This window comes from Plectropomus leopardus, chromosome 16 (genome assembly GCF_008729295.1).
Source record: "Plectropomus leopardus isolate mb chromosome 16, YSFRI_Pleo_2.0, whole genome shotgun sequence".
Lineage (NCBI taxonomy): Eukaryota > Metazoa > Chordata > Actinopteri > Perciformes > Serranidae > Plectropomus > Plectropomus leopardus.
This window is the reverse complement of record NC_056478.1, coordinates 21740117-21765662: the sequence shown is the minus strand read 5'-3', so window position 1 is coordinate 21765662 and position 25546 is coordinate 21740117. Positions and strand designations below refer to the sequence as shown.

General features: G+C 38.7%; 2 protein-coding genes across 3 annotated transcripts in view; one reads left to right on the top strand and one right to left on the bottom strand.

Annotated features, from left to right (window-relative positions):
- Positions 1-14459, bottom strand: part of ttc13 (tetratricopeptide repeat domain 13) — a 28639-nt gene extending 14180 nt beyond the window's left edge. For both annotated transcript variants that reach the window (XM_042503669.1, XM_042503670.1), the window contains exons 1-9: positions 14264-14459; positions 11645-11739; positions 9378-9453; positions 7537-7607; positions 7298-7363; positions 5732-5824; positions 2723-2839; positions 2534-2644; positions 124-206 (exon numbers count right to left, since the gene is read on the bottom strand). In XM_042503669.1, the coding sequence (XP_042359603.1) occupies positions 124-206; positions 2534-2644; positions 2723-2839; positions 5732-5824; positions 7298-7363; positions 7537-7607; positions 9378-9453; positions 11645-11739; positions 14264-14432 (881 nt within the window). In that variant the 5' untranslated portion in view covers positions 14433-14459. The remainder of the gene's footprint in view (positions 1-123; positions 207-2533; positions 2645-2722; positions 2840-5731; positions 5825-7297; positions 7364-7536; positions 7608-9377; positions 9454-11644; positions 11740-14263) is intronic.
- A 1009-nt stretch (positions 14460-15468) lies between these two features.
- Positions 15469-20836, top strand: arv1 (ARV1 homolog, fatty acid homeostasis modulator). The gene is made up of 5 exons (XM_042503548.1): positions 15469-15595; positions 15769-15888; positions 16729-16882; positions 18042-18266; positions 19028-20836. Exons 1-5 carry the CDS (start codon positions 15497-15499, stop codon positions 19153-19155), a joined length of 726 nt encoding a protein of 241 aa, XP_042359482.1. The 5' UTR covers positions 15469-15496; the 3' UTR covers positions 19156-20836.
- Positions 20837-25546: the final 4710 nt, after the last annotated feature.

The following is a 25546-nucleotide window of genomic DNA, read 5'->3' as shown; positions in this document are numbered from 1 at the left end:
AAAAAGAAACAGTGGACATTTTGTTAGGGAGGCAGAGGGGAGAGCTGGGTTCTCAATTCCCTAAATACAACAGGACAAAAAAAACACATGATGTAACCAGTAAACACCACAGACTTTCTGTACCTGTAAGCCTGTCCGAGGCTCTTATAAGCATCTATGAAGTCAGACTTCAACTTCAGTGCCTCTTTAAATGTCTCAATGGCTTCCTGACAAGAGAAAACACATTTTTGGAGGGACAAGGGGAAATTACAAAAGGGAACATGTGGATAGAGCTAAAATTCAGACTCAGCAGAAGGGTCAGACGTTCTATCAGATATTTTCAGATTGTGTCTTTAAGTCATTTCACAAACATCATCAGCGTGTGACTCTCTTTCCATATAGCAGTATTAAAGAATGTTTAGTGTAAATAAAATAAAAATTCAAGCTGGTGTGACAGGGAAGTGGGCGCTAACTATTCTTTCACACTATTTTTCTTTCTCACAGAAAATACCTCAGTCGCAGTTTGTACTGATACAAAGCAGATTGTGCAATGTTGACTTTGTTTCCATGAGGTCCGGCTGCTGCAGATTTCACTATCATGAAACAGCACCTAAGTCCAACTCTTGGAGCATATCAGAGTTCTCCAGAGTAACAACAAGCATCAACTGTACTATACACACTTTTTTTAGTACATTTTGCTTATTGTTCTTTGTAGTCAACTGTCAGCTGTCTGTAGTTGCTGTACAGGGTTTCCCCCAGGAAGCTTGTTAGCTGAGGGTTAGCAGAGGTGATAAACACAACCAAAAAAGCCCAATCCACACTCACAACTGAAAGAACTGAGCTTTGCAGACTGACAGCAGACGAGCCTTGCAGCTGAAAATCTGCAGATTAAACAGCCGCTCTGCACTTGACTTAATTTGACATCAGTTTACCAAAGTGTGAGAAACACTGTGAACATGCGGTTAAACTAGACGCTGACACAATAATACTATAATACAAATTTAAAGGGGACCCATAATTTATTATTCCCTGTCACATTCATGATATTACGATGTAGGATGTTTATATTAAATGTGGCAAAAGTTCCCATTAATGAGGTAATGTATGTAAAAGTAATAAAATATTTGTGTCCAGTGGCAAAGTAAATTGTCATCTTTGCATCATGTGGAGTTCAACTTTGGTGAACTCTGACTGCAGAAGTCGCAGCCTCAACCAACAGCAAAGAAGTTTGTGTAATGGAGACACTGATTGTTGCCATGATAAAACAGCTAATGCTGTCTACCATTGACCATGAAAAATACAAACTGCCCCAGATGAGAGATGCTGCCGAACTGGTAATGAATCAGGAGACAGTTATTGAACATAAAAAAAATGTAAAATTTACCAATAACATCATAACTTACAGTGTTTATTAGAAAGCTAATCAGCATTAGCGAACAAGCTAGCTTTCCATGTCGGGCACAGCCCAAATTCTGCTCAAATATCACTTCAGCAAGTGATGGCCACTTGTCTGCACTCGCCAGCATTTGCTCATGTGTGACTGGACCCTTTGTCATTCTCCTGGTTGCAATAACGGTGCATAGGTGTGGAGATATGGAGTACCCGCAAATGCTGACCAATCAGAAAAGTCTGTGCCTATTTGGGAGGAGGGGTTTAAAGAGATGGGCGCTAAAATGGAGAGTTGCAGACAGAGGGTGACTACAGGTGTTTCAGTACACACAGTATGAGGAAAACTGTGTTTTTTGAACATTAAAGCATGTAAATATGTTTTATTAGAAACCCCAAATTAAATTATGAACCTTAAAATAAGCATAACAGGTTCCCCTTAAGTAATCTTTTATCTAAATGGTTCATCTTTTAGAAGCAGAATTTGAGATCACGATGCATGGAATGGCTTTTGACATATTTGAGCTGTTGCAGTGAATTAGAAAGTACCAAAAAATAACCGCACAGACAGAAATAAGCAGTCAGTCATTTAGCTGGCATGCTCTGCACTTAAGAAACCCTTTACAACACTAAATGTGTGGTGCTTTTGATCAGTCTACTGAACAAAAGCACCACACATTTTGTGTTGTCTGCCTTTAATGTGTGAAATAACACCCTCTGTTTGTCTTTGAGGTTTCTTATGACATTAGGCCTCTACAGTATAGATACAGGAAACTCTGGGGTGAAGCAAACCCTCTATACTGAGAAGCTGCTCAAAACATTCAGTGTGATGTGGTCACCTCTGAAAATGTAAAATCAAACCACACACAGCAGGCTACTCTATCCATTCTGCAGCTGCTTATATGTGTTTAAAATGTATGTCGGATTTGAAAACAATAATTGAGCTTCAATCTGGGTGATGTCCTTTTTGATATTATATATTAAGTGGGGATAAAAAGCACATATGTGGTGCTGATAAAAAAACAATAAACGGGGTGTTTTTTCTACCAATTGTTTTTAAGAAATCTAATTTTCACTTGTTTCTTAATAATCACAACAAATACAACCATATTTTTAGATTTTTGCTGAAAAAAAAGAGACTAAAAATGCAAGAGCATGAGTAACTGACCTTGAGCATGCCTCTGTGGAAGAAAGTGAGGCCTTTGTACAGCATTGCGATGGGCTGATTCTTCTTCAGCTCTAAAGATTGCTGGAAGTCCTCCATAGCTGCAACATAGTCCTGGTGGGAGAGAAAAGCGCAGGATCAGCATATAAAAGAACAGAAGTCATGCATGTGCATAAAATTGAATTATCAAACCTCTGAAATGAAGAGCAGGGTTCCTCTGTGTCTGTAGAGACGGGCTGAGGGCTGCAGCTGAATGGCTTTGGTCAGATCACTCAGAGCTTCACTGATACGACCCAGAGGAGACAGGATCTAAGATGCATACACACAAGAACAAAAAAAGGAAAGTTTATATTCAATTTAAAAAGAAACATTCTTAAACCCAGTCTTTTCATTTGGTTTGGTCATTACAGCTGAAACAAATGTTTTTTTTCAGCAGCGGAAAACAGAAAAGGGTACAAACATGTTGCATGTGATCCACTATTTCTGGTCAATTACTCAGGATTTCCTTTTTGAGAGGATGACTGTTGTTCTGAGAGTGAAGTGAAAAGGTAGAGAGAGCAATTTCAAAGTAAACCTAAAAATGTTTGTTTTAAAAATAACAGGTAGCATCTCAAGGGACAGGACTGACTTGGTACAATGTTGTCATATTGTTCCAATGATTGATCTTGACATAAAGTGACAGTTACACAACGTTTGGCTTAAACTAGACATGTCTCAAACTACAGTTACTGAAATACAAATAAGCTCATTAATCTTACTTTTGTCTCGATCACAGCAGACAAACGCAGCCTCTCTGGATTTTTTTTCCTGGTTATGATCACGTCAACTGTAATGATGTGCTTAGCCTCTCTCTCTCGTGTGTGTGTGTGTGTGTGTTTAAGAGGGAAAGATTAAGACAGGCAGAGGTAGGAGAAGAGAAGGTGGAAGGTGGACTACTGCATGCAATGCTTCTGTAAATAACTTCACAACCTCACAATGATACCAATACCGACAGAGTACTTCATTATATACTTTTTTTACCCATGTTATTCAACACAATTATGAATGGAAGCACTAAGCTGTGTAAAATGCCAACACACTTTTAAAGAGGTTTAGTGGCATCTAGCACGCTGAACTGTCAACTGCATCAAATACACTGTACTCAGCTTCACCACAACACAGACTATGGACTGTACGGACAGACTGTACAGGGTTCCTGCAGCTTAAGACAAGTTCAATTTAAAACTTGTCAAGATTTTTTAAAGCCACTTGGAATGAAATTTAAGATCAATATTGCAATAATTGAAATTTAATGAACTAAAAAAAGCTATGAGCCTACATGAATTATTTAGGGGTAGGAAAAATTTTGTCCTGATGTTAATATAAATGCAACTTTTTTGGTCAAGTTAAAAGTTGGCTGATCCACTTAAAATGCAGGCAAAAACCCTTCTAAAGTGGAACACACAGAAAACAGATATTGTTATAAAAGTATCTATTTGGTTTGCCTTGAAAAAACTTTTTAATTAACCATTTGACCGGATGTGGTAAATCTGCTGTTGATTCTATCCTTATCTGCATGATGGTTATTCAAGAGGCATTACGTTAACTATTTAAAAATTAAATATTAAATATAAGAATAAGACACAACAAGCTCACTCGGAATTTAACTTTTTGAAACTGGGTGCTGAATCCGTGAAGTGGATACCAATGCAATCTCGAAATACTTGATCCCAATTAACTTTGCAGTCAAGATCAGGACAGCAATTCAAATATGATTAATAATAATAATAACTATTATTTTTATTGCCACACGGACGCTTCGTGCCAGATGCCCTTCTCCAGCGTGTATTGCCGAATGAACATGCTGAAGAAGGTCCTTAAAAATTAAGAAGCAATTTAAAAAAAGTCACTGATTCTGCAAGCCTCATCTCCTCAGGCAGGTTGTTCCAAAACTGAGGGGCCTTGATGGCAAAAGCATGGGCACCTATTGATTTAAGCCTCGACTTTGGAACAGCTAAATGGGCTTTACAAACCGGCTCATACGGGGTCAACCTTTCTAAAATGAAGCTTGGAGCCAGAGCTAGAGCCAGACAAGCTTTAAAAGTGCTCTGTAAATTCTAAAAAATAAATTTTAAAATAGAGAGCCCGTGGAGAGAAGGATTGGACTGATGTAATGTTGTCTGTTATAAACATTACATTGGCCTGTCATTGTTCCACTACCTACTTTTTATCATAGTGATAATGGGTTCAACCATGGATCAGATTAGACAGTTAACAGTTGCCACATTGTTTTAGTGTGGGACAAACAAGCGAAAATATAACAGTATAGCTGTGTGTGCATGAATGCAAGTATGAAGCGGATATTTTAAAGTACTGCAAAAATGACTTTCCCTAGTGACCAATTACTTTAAACAGCAATGATAAAATAATTCAATTACTTCTGACCGAAACAAAACAATCATAACTGTTACCACCTACTAACTTTAGTAACTGGCACATCACTGCTTATGTGTGACCTGCATGTGAGATTAATAACACCACAGATGTATTCAAGTGGCTTATGGCACACAAAGAGGAAACGGCACCTAAGAACAAGCCTCAGAATGAAACCTTTCCTCAAACTGGCAGCGCGATTCTTCGAACACCCTCAAGTATAAACTCATGCAACTTCATAAGAGCTTGTGCAAAGGCTACTGGCTGCAACACAGCCACACAGCTTATGCTACTGAACAACTTAATATGTGTACTGTGGCTTCTTAAGTTCCCTTAAGTTTCCCCAATTTTAAAACTGCACTGATTTCCTAAATTGTAAATCCAACATTTCATACACCCTTTCCAACTATCGTCTCCATCTGCTCGTCTTTCACATCAGTACACAATTTAAATATATGGTTAACATACTGTGTTTCCTTCTTTTTGCCATAACTGCAACTTCTGACTGCAGCAGAAATAAACTGAGCAAATCTTATGTCATCAGTAAGCCAGTGATGCTTCATACATAGTGGCAATTAATGATGTTCCAAGTTATGCACAGTGTAGAAACTAGCATGGAAATGCAATCAGCTAAATTATATCCTTTCTTGCCAAGTGGTGTTGTCTAGATGTGTTGAAATCGTCTCTAAAAGCTTAATTTTTTGTAATTTTGAAAGAGCTCCAGAGGTTAGACCATAATGATGAGCCACTCTGTTGTTTCAAATCTCTCTGTACAGAGTCGGGCCTCACCTCTGCTCTCTGTTCGTAGACCTCTGGCCAGTTCGGCTCCAGGGTGATGACTCTGTTGAGCTCGTACAGCGCCAAGTCAGCATTCTTTATGTCCTGGCATGGAGACACCGGAAGGAGAGGCAGTTACATTTTGTCGACATAAAGCTTAATACATGGTGAGCAAAACTAGGAGCAGAGCCACAAACAAGTCAAAAAAGCTGTCCAGCCTTTTTTCTGTAGGGCACGCTCTCATAACCGCAGAGTCCTGGAGATTGAATTTGCAATCATTGAATGACACACTGAGTCATTCTGCGTTTACCTGAAATTGCTGCTGTCACCAAAATACAGGATGCCTTTTCCTTTTGAGACAAATAAATCCAAAGGCATCCAAAAAATGCATATAGACAACAACTCCCTGTGCTGCCAAATACCAGTGTGGGCTATTGTTTTAAATCTAATTTTGAGAACATTTTGGCACAAAACTAAGCATGAATAGAAGTAAACTCATTAAACTAAAATGAAAATAAAGGAAGTCGATCAATAAGGAAAACTCAGACGGCACTTTGCAACTTGTAAAGTATGAGTCATCTACTATGAATAATCTGAAGACCTTGACTAAAGCCCAGCAGTGAAAGGTGTGTTTCTCATAAATAAGCACTAACATTTTATCCAAATATACTACTTCAAAAAGAAACCTTTTATACGTAACAAGGGCAACAATGATGACTAAACTTTAGCCATAACTTCAAGCTGGGGTCGGCAGGTTTAGTTTGGTGGCATTAATCATTTAAAAAACTTTGAGCATAATGTAATTCTAATAGCCTGAGAAAAACTTGACTTCCACTCCTCCTCTTAGCTCTGTTTTCAGGCTTTAGGAAATCTAGCCTGTGATGGGTGACTCTGTCCAATAACAGGTCATTTCAGAGAGAGGGCGTTCCTATTGGCTCATCTGCAAGTGCAGATGTGCATGCACAACCCTTTTGTGAAAACTTGATGCGCACCATTTGACAGGTAACACAGCCAGCAGCTACGCTGGATCAGACTATGACAGCCGCAAATGGGGAGTTTGCTGGCCAAATTCGAGTCGCTACAGCCGCCAACCCAAGGTCCATCCCCTGAGCTGCTGCCCACTTCAATCCTGGAGAAGCAGTTGAAAGCGGTGAGGAGTGAGGCAAAGGGACGGTGAGGTGGCTAATGATCTGTGCTTTTTTCCCCACCTTTTTTGCATTTCTGCCTACCTCAGCTGTAATTATGCAGTTTATCACAAATACTCTTATGGACCTGGCAAAGTGTCGCTGCGCCTAATTAATGTGGCACCTGTCAACTGTATTTCAATGGCAAGTAAGATAGTAAACTTTATTTTTATTGCACATTTCACAGCCAGAGTTACAAGGTGCATCACATGTGCACAAAAAAATTACAGCACCACAGAGTACAAATATCACTTTTGGGAATTTCCAAGCAGAGAGACAAAAAAGAACATTAAAAAAATGAACATTATTATTAGAAAGCATATACTAATAAAGAAGAAAATCAGGGTATCATTATAGCAAAACAGAGCAGTTATAGTCCACAACCATCACTTACCTGTAGACTTTTCTTCCCATAAGCTATCCCTCTCCCATAGATGGCACTGACCAGCTCTGGGTCGCCCTTTAGTCAAAGACAACACATATCAGAACAATATTTTTGGCTTCAGCACAAAGGAAAGTAGTAGTAATAGTAGTAAATTAAAGGGATGTAGTAGGTGCAAAATAGCAACAGTGACACAACTTCAAAAACACGCATTAAGAGTGAATTATCTGCTTCTCCAGTTGCAAACACACCTGTAATAAGAGTGAGAAGTGTTTGATGGCTTCATCATAAAGACCGTTGCCTATCAGGACGTAGCCTATAGCTGCAATGACAGGGGTGGGGTAATAGGAGGGGAATAAAGGATGTGTTTTCCTAAGTGGTAGAAGGAGTGAGGGTTATTGTTGGTAGTTACAGTGCTGTGAAAAAGTATTTGCCCCCTTCCTGATTTCTTACTTTTTTGCATGTGTCACACTCAACTGTTTCAGATCATCAAACAAATTTAAATATTAAACAAAGATAACCCAAGTAAACATAAAATGCGGTTTTTCTGTGAAGATTTTATTTGTTAAGAGAAAAATACTATCCAAACCTACATGATCCTGTGTGAAAAAATAATTTCCCCCCTTGTTAAATGATGAGGTAATTGTGAGTAATCATATTATTGTGGAAAACTGAGTTCAATTTCATAGCCACACCCAGGCCTGATTGCTGCCAGACCTTTCAAATAAAGAGATCACTTAAAAAGAACCTGTCTGACAGGGTGAAGTAGGCCATACTGAACCCAAGACATCATGCCGCGATCCAAAGAAATTCAGGAGCAGATCAGAAGAAAAGTAATTGACGTGTCTCAGTCTGGACAAGGTTACAAAGCCATTTCTAAATCTTTGGGACTCCAGCGAACCACGGTGAGAGCCATTATCCACAAATGGAGAAAGCATGGTACAGTGGTGAACCTTCCCAGGAGTGGCCGGCCTACAAAGAGTACCCCAAGAGCACAGCGACGACTGATCCAAGAGGTCACAAAGGAACCCAGAACAACATTTAAACAACTGCAGGCCTCACTTGCCTCAGTCAAGGTCAGTGTTCATGACTCAACCATAAGAAAGAGACGAGGCAAAAATGGCATGCATGGCAGAGTTCCAAGGCGAAAGCCACTGCTGACAAAAAAGAACATATAGTCTCGTCTCACTTTTGCCAAAAAACATCGTGATGATCCCCAAAGCTTTTGGGAAAATATTCTGTGGACTGATGAAACAAAAGTTGAACTTTTTGGAAGGAGTGCATCCCGTTACATCTGGCATAAAATGAACACAGCATTTGATAAAAAGAACATCACGCCAGCAGTGAAACATGGTGGTGGTTGTGTCATGGTTTGGGGCTGCTTTGCTGCTTCAGGACCTGGACGACCTGCTGTGATTGAAGGAACCATGAACTCTGCTCTCTACCAACAAATCCTGAAGGAGAATGTCCGACCATCAGTTCGTGACCTCAAGCTGAAGCGCACTTGGGTTCTGCAGCAGGACAATGATCCAAAACAAACCAGCAAATCCACTTCTGAATGGCTTAAAAAAAACAAAATGAGGGTTTTGGAGTGGCCTAGTCAAAGTCCAGACCTGAACCCAATTGAGATGCTGTGGCATGAACTTAAAAAGGCGGTTCATGCTCGGGAACCCTCCAGTGTGGCTGATTTAAAACAATTCTGCAATGAAGAGTGGGCCAAAATTCCTCCACAGCGATGTGAAGGACTCATTGCCAGTTATCGCAAACGCTTGACTGCAGTTGTTGCTGCTAAAGGTGGTTCAACCTGTTATTTGGTGTAGGGGGCAATTACTTTTTCACATGGGTCATGTAGGTTCAGATGGCTTTTTTTCCCTTAATAAATAAAATCGGCACTTAAAACTGCATTTTGTGTTTACTTGTGAGTTATCTTATAAACTTATATTTAAGTTTACTTGATCTGAAATGGCTGAGTGACGAAAGGTGCAAAAAAAGTAAGAATTCAGTTAGGGGGCAAATACTTTTTCACAGCACTGTATGTATATATCTGTTTATTATAAATAAGGTTTGTATTGAGAACAACGTGCAAACTTACCAAGCTCTTCGTTTGTGTTGTGGTTATCTACGGGGAAGGGGATTTTTTTCTGTTCTATAAACAACTTGGCCTGGTTCTGTGGGAGATGGAGACAAAATCAACAATATGTATAGGTTAAAATGCTGACATGCGATGATAAAAAAAGGTTTCCTGTGTGAAGACCGTTAAAGATTGACAGGATGAAGCTGAAACAAAGAATAACACTGAAACGTTCAAAACATGTCTCTATTTCTGACACTTTGCTAAATAAAAAAGCTAATTCAATATATTTGTAGAGCCTTAAAACAGTCTGTAAATAAAAGCCTTTGTCAAGAACATTTTTGGCAAGTTAAAAAGGCCTTTTAATTCAGCTTCCCAGCATCTCAAGGTTATACTGAGAAATTAATCCCCAGAGAACAGAGAATACAATCCTTTCAAGTGTCAAGGGCGCTTACTACTGCCAAGCAAAATTCTTGTGTAGTAATAAATATTCTGTGTATTGCATCAATGGGCTATTTTTCTTTCCCTTTCTCTATGTGTCACATTGAGTTTACCGTGTAATCCCGAATGGGGGAAAGCAGCATGACAAACATCATTATGGGATGCAAATTTGACAGCATGCAAATGTTGCTGTGGCAGCATTTTGGGTTTCCAAAACAGCGACAAGACAACTGACAAGACAAATACTTGCAGCATTTGTATCATCCGATAGCCTTGCATAACAAGAAGCAACGTCATCATAATGACAAACTCAGTCACTGCTGGCACAGGGTCATCAGCTCTTTCTGTTCTCTCTACCTTCTACGGCAGATATTTTCTTGAATGCTTGTTTTTTTCATTTGTCAGGCTTTTGTGGGGATAAAACTGCTCTGAATTACAAACACAAGCTCAGTCTTCACTCTGATGGCCTCAAGTGGCTCTCACCTTGCAGCAGTGACGTACAGGTGAATTTAGGGTGTGGCCACAACCCTGTGACAGACCCACAATAGGTACGAAGAAAAGCCCCTTTATTATGATGGTTTTGCTTGCTTTTATTTTTTATTGGCATTATATCATTTCATGTACCTTACTATCACACAGCTCATGTATTGATGACTGACATTTCTTTTTTTAAATGAAAAACTATGTAAATAGATGTGTCACCCGGTGGTACATGAGAAGAACAAATAATCTATAGTGACAGTAGCTGCAGTACAGGTTTGTGTTATCGTAATTTTAAAATTTGTAGAAAATTTTCTCTGATCCCATTTTATATTGTTAATTCTGCATGCTGTTTCATAATTCCATATTTTTTTCCTCGATCATAATTTCAGCCTCTCTGTGCAGCAACAAAGGGTTAAGAAAAACAGAACAAAACAAACAAAAACGTACTAAAACAATCCACACGAATAAATAAAAGCTACAAAATACAATACAAGGAGTAACAAATGGTAACTCATAAGTATATGTATATGTGTTTGTGCACTTATGACTTACACACATGCATGTTACACACATACATACACATGAAAAGAAAACAAAATGCAGACCCAAACAATGAAAACATAATGACGCTCCAGTGTGTGATTTCAGATAGCATGCTGGTGTTCTGGAAGCAAAGGGGGGTGATGTTTAACACAACAGCATCTGCCTGTAGTGTGATATATAACATATGTGTCTGGGAACGTTTTTTAAACAATATCAATGGCATAACACGCAGCAATCATTACTGTCCCTGTTACACGGCAGCTGATCTCGTCCTCTGCTCCGAGGGTAAAGAGCCTCATTGTCTCCCCAATTTATGGACATTTTTGGTTACTCTGTCCCCTCATCTCATGATCATACCTTATATACAGAATTGTGAGCTTGACATTGTTGGTTGTTAAAAGTGCATGACTTGAAAATGTCAACCAGAAGAGGTGGTTGGTTCTTTTCAGCTTACATAAATATGCTTATTTATCTCTTTGATATACAAACAATAACATTGTTGTTGTTTTTCCTCAGAAATAAAATCTGTGAGTCATAACTGTCAGGACTACAACATGAACAAGGACTCATGTTTCATCAACAGATTAGAATAAATCAGTCTACAGGGAAAGATTCGCCAGGGTTTCTCAGTTTATTGACAGCATGCCGCACATAAATTTAACACAAAGTGCAGTGTTGTCCTTCTAAGAAAAAAAAGCTGTTAAGACTAGAAACCACAACTTGTTTTTAAAGGGAAACAGTTACAGAATGTGGCTGTGCTAGATCTGATTAGCGTGTGTGTGTGTGTGTGTGTGTGTGTGTGTGTTTGCGTGTGATCTCACCAGGATCTTTTCTGCGTTAAGTGAGAAAACTGACTCGCAGGGCGGGTTGCTTCCCTCCTCACAGTCTGGGTCTTCCAACTGTAGAATTGAGGACTCTGAAAAGAAAAAAAAGATTGAGAGCTTTTATTATCGGCACTAACACAACAGTTAATATCCATATGACCATTATGTGAATACACTTTTTAATTTAACATTTTCACAAACTCCCATCCTGCCAAGGAATTAGTCTTTCAAGTCACATTTAAACTTTCTTGTGTGTCAAAGAGGAAATGTCCGAGATGTTGAGCAGACCTGACTAAACTCACTGTGGCATGTCAGCAATGTAGTTTGAAGAACTCCACCTAGTTCTGCACACCAGCAGGCAGTGCAACAACTAATTCATTAATCAGTTGGTGGTGGACTGACTCTTTGACAGCTTTTCATTGCACATATAAATAAAAATGTCAACACTACAAAGAGAACAACAAACCAAACTCTATTTAAACGTTTATTTGTTTAAAGAGGCTTTACTTGTATTTTTCATGTTTTCATCACTTTACTGCAAATGGCATGTATTTCGCGTGCTATTTACAAAAGCTTGCTGATTTCTGAAATGCATTTTTCATGGAAAACAATCCCGTCAAAGTGGACACTGCATCTTTTATATTTCGTCAGCATTGTGTTATTATTGTGTGGTAAAAAGGTTTACACGTGAGCTGATTTATTAAGCCTCTATAGCATTACTACATAAATACAACATAACTCTAATAGTATTGAAAGCTGAACTGAGCCTGCTGAGCTGGCAGGCTTGGAGCTAGTAACATAACGTAAAAAATGTCAAAACTTCTGTTCAGCTTGTGCTAACACATGCAAGAGCACTGCGACGGCGATTTAAAAAGAGCGTCACTTTACTGCAGCACATTTATTGAACCGAGCAGCCGTAATCTCAACAGAATGTGATCTTGTACAACCAGTTCACCTGCCATTACTCCACCAAAACACCATGCCACCTCCCCATACAACCAGTTCCAGCTGTGACAGGTGGTGAAGCCTCAACTCACACGTCCCCCAAACAGGCTTAAACAGATGCAATCACTCCTGGATTCTCAATTTTTTATCATTATCTGATTCATAACTGCACCACAACTTTACAATTTATTATGCATTGAATTTTGTGCTTCGTGCTCTATTTCCACCTCACACATGTATATGGTAGTGATGAGTTAAAAATCAATAAAGCATAGTATTGCAATAGTTGCATGGCAATATTGCATCAATACATGGATGCCAAGTATCAATATTTTATTATATAAATTGTTAATGATTCAAATACAATTTTTTTTGCCTACCAGAAAAATAAAATCAATTGCTTTTCAGTCCACTAGATACATGTTGCTGCAATAAATACTGATGCTTACTGAACTGAGATGAAAAGACTGAAAGCTTTATCTTATGAGATAAAACAAGCTTCAAGCTGAAAAAAGAGGTAATAAATCAAAATATTGTAACATGTCTTTTCACAATGCAAAAACATAACATTTAAAATTTGCAATAATGTTGTAGCATGATCTGAGTATTGTAATAATGTTGCAATGGGGGGCCTCCAGTGTCTCCCACCCTTAATTTGTGTACAGGAAAAATTTGCCCAATTTTGTTTACAAACATTGTATATTGTTGCTTAGTATTAAGGATGAATAAAAAAAATCAACACAGTATAGAATCTGGAGATATTGTGTCGAGACACAGAGAACAATTTTTTAGTTACATAAATCAAATTATTAATATTACAAATACAAATTAAACTTTGAGTACCGTGCTGGAATAACAAAATTAATTGCTTTTTCAGTCCACTAGATATATTTTGCTGCAAAAAAAAAAAACCTTCCTAAAGTGAGACGAACATAAATAAAAACTTTAATTATATTATATAAAACAGTTTTACAATTGGGACAAAATGTGCAGTTGAAGGTAATAAATTGCAGTATAAGACATCACAATACTCACATATCCCCTATAAAATCACAATACAACTGTAACGTGACTTAAGCACTGTGATATTATTTTATCATGGGGTTTTTTTGCTCATTAATTTACAGTATTGTATATTTTTGTTCCTATTTTTTGCTCTTAGCCACTGTAACATTAATTTTTCCTATCTATCCATAAACAGCGGTGAACAGCGTGTCCCTGAAACTGAGATTTGATAAAAACCTGTACAGCTGGATGCATCAGTTGTAGGCAAAATTCACAAAAATGTTTCCGTTATGCTGTGATAAATATGTAATTTTGCTGTGGAGCGAGTTACAAACAAAATTATGTGTTTTATGAATGTAGTTTGGTGATGAACTGTTGGGGTAAGCTAAAATATGCAGTTTGCGAGTGAGTTTTTCGTTGAGTTTCGTTACTGTTAGGCACAGAAGAATATACTGTCGCTCCTGCGTTACTCCTGCCTGTGTTTTATCTTTGCTTTCAGACGTCGTCTAACCTCCTCAGCAACAAGAACAAGAGCTTATCTCAGTTATCTCCTCTGGGCTGTCAGCGCCTGGTGTTATTAGCTTAACGTTAGCTTACAAACGGCTCCACGGTGACAGTTGAACCGGGGAGGACGTGGCAAAGTAACAGAAACAGAGAGACTTTTACCGCAGTCCGCCGCGTACTCTTCCCACTCGGACAGCGAGCTGCATCCCTGCTTGTGGAGCTCATTGTTGAACAAAGTGAGAGTGGAGAAATACTCGGAGGAGAAGATTGCCCGACACAGGTACAACAGTGAGAGCGCTACCACAACAACAGCCCGGCTGGCAGGGGCCATGTTGTGCTACATGTGTGACGCCAGAGAGCGGAAGCTGCTGCAGTTCAACGAACACGCCCCCCTCACGCGCAAGGCTCCGGGAGGCGAAGAAGAAGAAGAAGAAGAAGAAGAAGACCGCAGCCGGAGAGGACGATTTAACTACGGTTCCCAGCGTACCCTGCGGCTGTCAAATTTGTCAAAAAGTGTTTCCGGGAGATTTTCAAATTGAACATTAATCTACACAATTTTAGCTTTGTTAATATAAATATTAATAAATCTAGATCAAGGTCTGCTTTATTTGCCACATACATACGGAAAAAATATTCAATATATATATATTTTTTTAGGGGGGAAATGGGCCTATTACCATGTCCCCAGCACAAATAAATCAACTTCTACAGGAATTCACCAGTCTACTTACAGGGGTAGATTTTTTTTTAGTGCTTTTGTTTAGCCACAACGTTTTTCTGATTCAAACATGTCATTCTTTGTTTAAAATGCAAAATAAAAGACAAAAGATTAAAAATGGGCCCATATGTTGCTGCATAATAGGAACGATCCAACCACAATTAATTATATACGATTACTGTTCTGTATCAATAATCTAAATGATCAAAGTAACTGATGTTGTGAAATAAATATAATTGAGTGAAAATAACAACATGTCTCCCTCAGATTAGTGAAGTACAAGTATAAAGTAGATTAAAATGGAATCATTCAAGTAAAATGCTTATATTTCAATACGACTATTTAGCAGTAAACCAGGGAAACTACGAAAGAATAACACTTTAATAGTTTTCTTGCAATAAATCAGTTTCTTAACCATAGACTTTAATAGGAACGGTATAAACATAGATTGTATATACTGTGTGCATATCTAGATAGTCTTCTATAGTTGAACTAGTGCACTAGAATAAACAAATAAAATAGAATAAAATAAATAAACAAATCTTAAAGGGCTCTGAGTTGAACGATTGACTATCAGCTCTTTTATTGTGAAGGCGGAACCGCATGGACTCTCGTCCCTTCCGCTGTGATTGGCTCACATGCTAGTTGAGTTTTGTAGTTAGCATTTCTCAGGGCGAATGATGGAGAAAGATGGCTTTAGGTGTGTTGAATGTAACCAAAAAGCAACGGAGTTACATCGGGATTACAGTAACGGGATCCTGAAGATAACCATATGTGTGCGTTACATTTTTGGATCTTGTATTAAAGTTATTAGGCTCACAGATTATGATGAAGATGCTAGCTGAAATGGTTTGCCTCAAAGATGTTACAGCGACTGCAGATATGTTATTACTACTTTCTAAAGCTAAAGTGTGTGTGTGTGTGTGTGTGTGTGTGTGTGTGTGTCCAGGAGTCGTGCCAGAAGCCAGTGGACAAATACATTGAATATGACCCAGTTATCATCCTGATTGATGCTATTCTGTGTAAGACGCAGGCGTTCAGACACATCCTGTTCAACACAAGCTTGAATGTAAGTAACACAGACAGCTGTAAGGGACTGTTCATAATTTTTCATAGGGGAGGGGGAGGTGCGAAACGGAGGAGGTACTTCAAATGTTTAAGCGCTTAGGAGGAAGTTATGTTTTGTTTTTTCTATACTCACACCATTTATCAAAGCAAGAAACTTTGAATTATGGTTATTTATGCTGAAGGAAGGGTTATACATTTTCCCATAGTCACTAAGGGGAGAGTAGAGGAAGGGGTTATGATATAAAAAATAAAAAAAATGAAGTCACACCGCAGCAGCCCCTCTACTCTGATAAATAACATACCAACTCTAACTTCCTTGCATATGTGCAAAAAACAATGATAGTTTAAACAATTTAAACTTGTGTTATAGCTGTGTGTTGATTGGTGCATGTCCTGCGATCATAATAAACATTGTGGTGACACTTAAGTTATTAAAGTGGTGTGATGCTCCACCCATACATCCACATATATTGTTCATACAGATACTGTCATGTGTATGTGCGCTCAGGAGTGGTGAAATGTAACTTAATGTGTTTACTCAAGTAATGCACTCGTGTACAAATTTGAGGCACTTGTACTTGAATATTTCCATTTAATGCAACTTTATAGTTCCACTTCACAACATTGTAAAGGGAAGTATTGTACTATTTACTGCGCTGCATTTATCTGACGGGTTTAGTGGCTTTTCTGATTACAGTTTTTCATCCCTTTCCTGTATAGTGAAAACCTTGTATCTCTAGATTTGATGACTTTAAATAAAGGATCTGAATACTTCTTCTACCACTGTTGTACATGTATACTTCATGTGTGTTTTTGTACCTCTTCCCCTCCGCCTCTCCAGATCCACTGGAAGTTGTGTGTGTTCTGCCTGCTGTGCGAGGCGTACCTCAGGTGGTCTCTGCTTCATGGCTCCGAGCAGAGCAGTGACCCCGCTGACATCATCAGGTACACCAAGGAATGGGATTTCTACCACATGTTTGGATTGGCCGCTCTCGGTAAGATGATGAAACCAGAATTCCTTAATACATCTGTTATAAGAGCACTGTTTGTCTCACTGTGTGCTATGTTAGAGAACCAGAGCTAACTTCCTACTGGGAACATATGGATGCTTTCAGTCAGTGCTGGAATGTGACTGAGTACATTTACTCAAGTACAATTTTGAGGTACTTAACTTGAGTTTTTACATTTTATACTCCACATAATTTTGGAAGCCAGTTATGTACTTTGTGCTTCACTACATTTATCTGACAACATGAGATGCAGATTCAGATTAATAACACAGAACCGAGAAATTCTGAACTGTTTTTATGGGATATAAAGCAATTAAAATGAGCTCCATGTTTAAACACATTAATGTATCACTAATTATAATCCTGTGATATAATACATATTTTTTTTCTGAAATGGGCCATTCTGCGTAATGAGTATTTTTACATTTAGTACTTCTTGTATATTTTGGTGCCAATATGCATGTACTTTTAATGTACTTAAACATGTTATCGAGTATTTTGACACTCTTTTATTGCTACTTTTACTCAAGTAAAAGATCAGAATACTTCCTCCACCATTGCAAGTAGGTTTTTATATACAAGGAATTGTACATGATGTGTGGTGTCGTGCATGATGGTCAAAAAAGACACAAAATAAATTCTGTAACAGTCAAGAGTCAAAAATATAAACTACATGCAACAGAAATTGAAGACCAGCCCACAAGTTATTAATTGTTGTATGGTCCTTTTTTTGTATTAATAATTCACCCTGTAAAATGGCGTAAAAATAGAAAAGAAATTGCCTTTCCCAAGTTCCAGATATTTAATTTACAATGATATAAAACAAAGAAAAGCAACAAATCCTTTTAATTTGAAAGGCTGGAACCAGAGAATGGTTCACATTTTTGCTTTCACAAATGACGACTTTAAAATTGCTGTTGATTTCTTTTCTGTGAGTCAACTAATCATTTATCCTGGAGTCAAGCACCCTCCGGTATACAGGAAAAGAAATGACAAACCCCCGAAATGTTGCTCTTGTTGATAAAGACTGAATCTTGCATCCATACAAGAGACTACAAATAAGTATCCAACACCTTTTGCACTAAAAAGTAATTTATCATTCAAACATCTATCTGCGTCTGATGTGCCTGTGTTGGTGGTGCAGAGCTGTCAGCGTTCTGCGGCGGCGTGCTGTGGTTCCTTTGGGTGGTGGTTGGACGCCTGCAGGGTGGGACCCTCGAGCCCAGCCTGCTCCTCAGAGCGCTGCTGCTGTCCTGCTACGGCAAGGTCCTCCTCATCCCCGCTGTCATCTGGGAGCACGACTACTCTCCGCTCTGCTTCGGCCTCATCAAGATGTTTGTGCTCACCTCGAACTCACAGGCGATCAGAGGTGGGAGGATGTAGCTGTCTGAGGATCATTCTCTCAGTATCTTCCTCTGGTGTTCTCCAGTGAGACATAGTTTTGCTTTAAAGATATGACTTTATTATAAAAATTACTTTGTTCTGAGGTTGACCCGTGTACCTTGTGAGACACAGGAGAGTACTGGTATTTCATTCTTCAAATACCACTTTGAAGTACCAGCAGGTGGCAACTAACTCTCTTTGTTTCAAACAAATCCCCCTGCTGCTGGTGCTCCTCACTACCAAGACTGAAAACAAATCCATTACATAACAGAAAGGTTTTGCTCCGTGTTTCTTGTATTTGTAGAATTATTTCAGCAGCAGCAGCAGCAGCAGCAGCTCTGGAAACATTAATCTGCTCATTGTATTCGGCAGCTCGCCTGTGAGCAGCTGACAGCGTGATGTTGTCGAGTGATTTATGGTGTGATGAGGAGTTTCTCTGCGTCATACTCGCAATGAACAAATGGCATCAGTGTGTCTAATGACAGGTGCAAGCATGTAGTGAACGTAGTCTTTTCACTGTTTTATTTTTACTCTTTGATATCACATTGCCACCTGTCAGTCACAGGATGGAGCTTGGTGATCGTATGTCAAGTTAAAAAATGAACTTCTCACTAGATTTGTGAAACTTTCGTAGTTTGCACATTCCCTGCATGATTCAGACTTGCTTTGACTAATATTAAAACAAAAACCGTCTGTGTGCAGTTCTAATTTTCTTATCCTTCTCTCTCCTCTCCATCTCCTCTCCAGTGATCCTGAACAGCAGTAGACGCCTGTCGTTGCTGGCCGTGTGTTTAGGCCTGCTGTCAGAGACGTGCGTCGCTCAGGCCTGTAAAAAGCTTTCATGGAGCATCCAGGACATGTTGACATTTGAATGAATGAGACATATGTCTCAGGGATGAACAAGTGATTGTGGAAGCTGTGCCAGAGAGAGGCAGTTTTTAATGAGCCCTCTACACGTGGAGCCGGAGAAGAAGAGGGATGTTTTGAAGTTTTTGTGTTTTCTTTTTTTTTATTCTCGAACAGAGACAGAAAGCAACAGAAAAGACACTGTCATTATTTATTAATACTCTTATGAAGAAAAAGATCTTCATTTTCTATGAATATGGAGGAGGTGGCAGTGGCCCTCTCTTATTTTCTTTTTTTCGGTTTTAAAGTGGAAAATGAGCTCAGGATTCCTGTGAGATTTTTACTTGATTTAATTACTTTATTAAGACAGACATCGAGAGAGGAGCTACAGCATCCCCGGATCTAACTTGTGCCTTCTAGCAGACTTGAAATGCTTTTAAAAGACTTAAGTCTGACACCTTCTCTCATCTAGACAAAGTGACAAAGTTTTTACTTATGCGCTATAAGATTTAGCAAATGATTGGGAATCTTGCAGGGTCACTATTTGCAAGACTGCAACTTATTTTCTTTTGAGATTATTACCCATCATGCTCCTGGTGAAAAACGTTACGCCACAATACCTTACATGTCCGCAAAAACGCACAACTGTAGAAATACAAGAGAAAATGCATTGTATGTCAACAGTATTCTAATCTATTCGGCATCAATAGAATATTTAAAGATAAACTGTGTTTGTGTACAAACTTTGCATTATGGGTTTTGTCGCCTCGACTCGTCACCAGCCTCGGTTGGATAGCTGCACTATTTTAGTGATCAGGATGTCAAAAATGATGATTTATCACTGGAATAAGTGCTGGTTGGTGGATCAGATACATGAACTAAACACCAACTCTTGTTTGCTCCAAAACGTCACCTGTTTTTCCTCCCCTTCCACAGCACAAGAGAACCGAAACTTGGTCACATTCTGTCCCCTCCACGATAACTTTCTATCCGGTTTGCTGCTTCTGTTTGGTGCCAGGAGAGAGTGCTCCCATCGGTTGCTGACAATGTTGTCGTCGTCGAACTTCACTATTTGCATGAGCCAAAACTTAAGATTAAGGATAATATGAAACATGTTTGATTTTGTAGGAACATCAAGACCAAAAAAGCCTGATTAAGACAAGTCGAACTGAGTTTTATGACCAAATTCTAGCAAAACTCTCATGGTTTTATTACAACACTGGACATTTTTCTTCAGCACTAAAAGTGCTTGAAAAGTTTTGCAGCATAAGGCCTGTCGTCTGTTTCTCAGGGCCATTCTCTACGATTGACACAAACACAGACGCTGAGGTTGTGATTTGGTAATAACTACTTCTGTGTTTGGACAGGACCCAGATGACAGTCTTCACATTCTTTGGCTGATTGGTGAAATGCTTATCTTAACTCACACACATACAGAAACACACACAGGGTGGATTGTGGGAGTGAAATAGGGATAAGTGGAAAAATAAAGCAGACTTCCCCCGTTATTTATTGCTATGCTAAAAGTTTATATGTGTCAGTGTGATAGAGGAGGGACAACTGATATTAAAGTTCTGGTTTAAGCAGGATTGGATTTTTGCTATAAGAAACCAGTATTTTGTTTTAGAATGAAACTATGAATTAAAAGTAATAAAAACCATAATGTTTGAACCTATAAAATTTCAGAAAATACTGAGAAATCATCTTCAAATTGCTTTTTTTTTTTCTGCCAACAGTCCAGAAGCCCAAAATATGTCATTTTCAAACAGCAAATATTTTGGAATTTTGAGCTATAATAAACTTAGAATGATTATTTGATTATTCAAACTGTTGCTGATTAGTTTTCTGTCAACTAATCGCTTAAACCACTCATTGTTTAAGCTGCAGACTTTATTAAATTTGACGGTTGTTATGACAAATCAATTATGAAATACCTAAATTATTTCTATCTCTATGTTTTCCACCATTTTTTTTTTTTTACTTTTGTCATCAAACTTACTACTGAAACTAAAATTCCTTCAGGTCAATTGAAAATGTAGGCAGGTGAGGTATTTATTTGCTGCAGGTTTCACATGTTCACAGAGTTTTAAGTGAAATCTTGTAACACCAAAACTAGAGCAGATATCTGGGTAAACTTTACAAAGACACCATTTACTTTCCCTGGAATGTTTGTGTCTGTAAATAGTTATTTTCAATCAGTAAAACAAGCAGAGTGTCTGAGGAATGAGAGGAATTTATCCACTGTTTATCCACTGCACTTACCTACAGTTATAAAGGGGGCAGCTGAACAGGCCTCGGCCCTCGGGAGCCTTTGCAGGAGTCCTGTCATTGTTATGAACGGTTGCGTGAGACTGAATTCTTTCTGAACAAAACCATCTGCAGACAGACATCTTGGCACGCGAGATGTGATGATATTCTCTATTTGAAACTGTCAACATACATAGTATGAGAAGAAAACATCCGAATCACGCATACAGATGAAGCATTGAGAAAACAAAAGGAAGTGCCAAACAAAACAAGACAACAACAAAAAACCTTTAAATAAATAGATGAAATAGATTCCTTTTATTCTGGCTGGTTGATGAAGCATACTTCACTTCTGGTGTCCCTGCTACAGACACCTGACACCAAAACTTCTGTACACTGCGATACAGAGAGAACTTTCCCTGGCGGCGAAAAGGCTTAATCAGCATTATGTAAACTCATTTGGCGAGGGCTTAAAAGTAATGGACATTGATTTATGGAGGAGTCCTGAACTCTGGCTTTAAAGCTGCTAATGTCTTTGACAATGCTGTGAAGAAGGTGTTCTGCATTTTGCTCCTTTGATTTAAATACTGCACATTTTTAAATGACAGGTTTTCTCACTGGTCTTTCTGAATTTTTGTTAAAAATTAAGATTCATATCAGGAGAAATATCCCAAATATTCTGTTTATTCAAGGCGAATCTCAACTTTTTGCTTGTTATTCGTACATCTGTACTTTCTGCATTTATTACAAAAGACATAATGTTGAAATAGCTGTGGCTTTATGTCACAGACAAGCCCTAACGTTTGGCAGGGATTTAAGTTTCTGTGTTAGATTGAAACGAACAAACTTGTGGAGCGAGTTTGCTACGAGCTTCACAGAAACACACATAAATGTTGCACTATGTGCTCTCTGACCTGTCTGTCATCTAAAAGTATGACAAGAGAAAATAAAACATTTGTATTTAAACAGTACGTTTGTACATGTTCTGATTTTGTGCATGTGTTTATGTGTGTGTCTGCTGCGTCTGCACATGGATACATGTTATTACAAGCCCGTGAATAGTTGAGGAGACAGCGCACGCGTGAGGAATGTTTTGATAGGTGTCCTCACCCCTGGGTGGATCTGCATTTTGGTCTCTGTGGGAAGCAACACGGTTTGGATCATCTTAAGCTTTCAACACACAAATATAACAATCACATCAACCGAAACATCTGCCAGAGATCAACTGGTGTTATCTTGGATCCACACACCAGACTGAGGGAAAAAGGTTAAAAGGTTAACGTCACTGTTTTGAGCTCAGTTGTGCAGCATGTACTGTGTCTTCTTGTTTTTATTTCACATTCACGTGTAGTAGTTCTACCACTGAAAACACTGCAAAATGCTTAATTTGTCACTTAAATTAATTAAGTCTCTAGGTACACAGATAAAGGATTTTCATTTGTCTTGCATACCAGACTTTTCTGCAAACTTAATGTTCTTTAATTGTTGCACAACAATAGTATCAACGTGTGTTATGTCTGTTGAATTTGTTGACACAGTGTTTGATTCTCCAGGTCAAAGTCTTTTTGCGCAAACCCCAGAGGGAGTTTCTAAATGTGGAATCTGGAAAGTGTTGTCAATGACTGTGGCATGCAGTGGTTTAATCTGACTAATCAGATTACTGTAACAGCAGTCACCTCACAGCCATTTACCAGTCTGGACCAGTGTGGAAGCCAGCGAGCTGAAGCTGGAGGGTAAATCCAACCCCAAGTCAGCTTATCCTCCTGGAACAAAACCTTGCCTTTACTGAAAATTGGAAATGAAAAAGAGATTTTGGTTAAGCACAATTTGGAGGTTATAGATGATATAACTTTTCTTTCAATAATCTGTCATTATGCATCAAGTTTTTTTTAAAAAAAAAAGGCCAAAATGTATCAAATAACAAATCTGAGTTGAAAAATATCAAACTCCTTGTTTGTAACGCTGCAGTGTGTAAGGCAGAACAGGACCCACAATGCAGACCAGGAGACCAAAGAAATGTTTATCTGTTTTATTTATAACACCGACAGTGCACGAGGGAGATTCTGAGTGAGGATCAGCAGGTGACGGGTCTGTGAGGGAGGTTTGTTTCCGAGGCGGGGAGCATTTCAAAAAAGCCAGGTGAGGCTTGAAGAGGACAGGTGGTGTGGCAGAGCTTCAAGACAAGATTAACAAGGTGAGGCACAAAAATCCCAGTCAATAAAAGGAAGATGAATTCTTGGAGCGAGGCGTCGGCCGAGCAGTTTACTACTAAGAAATAAACTGGCAGAGAGTGGAGAGTGAGACCGGGTTTAATACTGAGGCAGGAGAGAGAGCTGATCAGAGCTGATGACGGTCAGGTGTACAGATGAGCAGGTGAAGACACACGAGGAAAACGAGCAGCACATACAGAACAGGAGGGGGCAGGGAAACGAGGGAGAAACACAAGGGGACCGCAGCGGATCCTAACATTATTATAACATATTATTAAACTTTTAAAGGGGCACAATTAATAAGTTTATACTTCTTCTTATTCTCTTTTGTGTATGTAAATTGCATTTGCGGATGGAATTCATTGTTTTTATTTTCTTCTCCTTTGTTATCAACATGTTTTTCACGAATGTTTCTGTTGTATTTTAATTCAATTTATATGTAATAAAGAGTAGGCTTTCTTTTGAGTTTTAAGGTCACAGGATGTAATGTGGAATCGAACATGCTCCTTCAGGTTGGATTTTTATTTTTGCAATAAAAATTACTACCTCGTGTTCGCATGCCTCTGCAAACCAGTGAAGTTGCAGTTACAGTTTACATCCATGTCTGTCCAGACTCATATGTAGCTGCAAAGAATCTGCATGTTTTAAAAACGTGGATGCTTCACACACATCTTTACCGCGGCAGCCCTGATGATCTATACAAATCAGTGCAGTTTTAATAGTAGTGTCACCAATTCAGTGTCTGACCAAATGTCTCCCCTTCAGTTCCAGTTATGACGTTGAATAATAGCCAGAAAAGTGTTTTTGCAGAACATTATGACACCACAGTGAAGTTTCCCTTTGACCTTCTGGATTTAAAAAGTCATCTCTTCACTATTTTATCTTATTGGATATTTGTGTTGAATTTTGTCACAGTTAGTGTATGAAGTCTGAAGTTATGGCCAGAAACATGTTTTGTGAGGTCGCAGTGACCTTTGACTTTAGACCACCAAATTCTGATATGTCTTCATTTTGAGTGTACGTGGACATTTGTGCCAAATTTGGAAGAAAAAAAAATCCCTTAAGGTATTTTTGAAATATCGCATTCACAAGAATGAGACAGAGGTGACACTGTGAACTTGACCTTTGACCTATGACCACCAAAATCTAATCAGTTCATCTTTAGGTCAAAGTAGACATTTTTGCCAAATTCAATGACATTCCCTCCAGGCATGCACGAGGACATTAAATTATTCACATGGTGAACTAGTAGGAAATGTGCTGCACACTAACCAGTGGTCATGTTTTTATTTAAAGAGACATCAGGTCTTTCTCATGAACTGGCTTCACTGGAATCAATGGGCTGAAAAGAACACAAAGGGACCAGAAGCACAGAAATTAACTAAGAGCAGCTTCAGTTTTGCAGAAAAAAAACACTATTTTATAAGAATTATCACAAAAAAATCAGCAATTGGCATCTTCTGTTAAAAAATATTACTTAACTCAGTAGAAGCACAGATTTCATTCGCATATGTGATAATATGAAAGACAAGTCAGCAGCTGCTGATCCCCACAGTCCGACTCTGATGTGTCAATCTGTCCCATCCCTTCCTGTGGAGAGAGTGATGCGCACCTTGGATTTGCTCTCTCAGTCAAGATTATGTTAATCTGCTGTAATCTCCCAACAGACGTTTGGACAGGCAGCACGAGACCAGAGCGCAGAGCAAAGAGAGAGAGGGAAAGATACCGTGATGCACACTGCATTACTGTCTGAAAGAGGGCCTTTATGTAGAGAACATATCAACGCCCATTCGTAGGGCTTTTAAATAAATACTGGTACTCTGATAAAGAGGGTTATTCAGTCATTGAATCTGAGCTCGGATCTGCTGTAGTCCAGCTCCAGAACTGTTTAGCTGCTTTTCAGTACTAGTCATAGTATCCTGACTTTGATTGGAAAGCTTTAGTGCCCATATAAGATCGACTA

Excerpts from the sequence above, each read along its gene's own strand:
- arv1 (XM_042503548.1), top strand. The coding sequence starts at position 15,497 with ATGATGGAGAAAGATGGCTTTAGGTGTGTTGAATGTAACCAAAAAGCA. Across the intron at positions 15,889-16,728 it reads TGTTCAACACAAGCTTGAAT|ATCCACTGGAAGTTGTGTGT; the intron begins GTAAGTAACACA and ends CCGCCTCTCCAG. Across the intron at positions 18,267-19,027 it reads GAACTCACAGGCGATCAGAG|TGATCCTGAACAGCAGTAGA; the intron begins GTGGGAGGATGT and ends TCTCCTCTCCAG.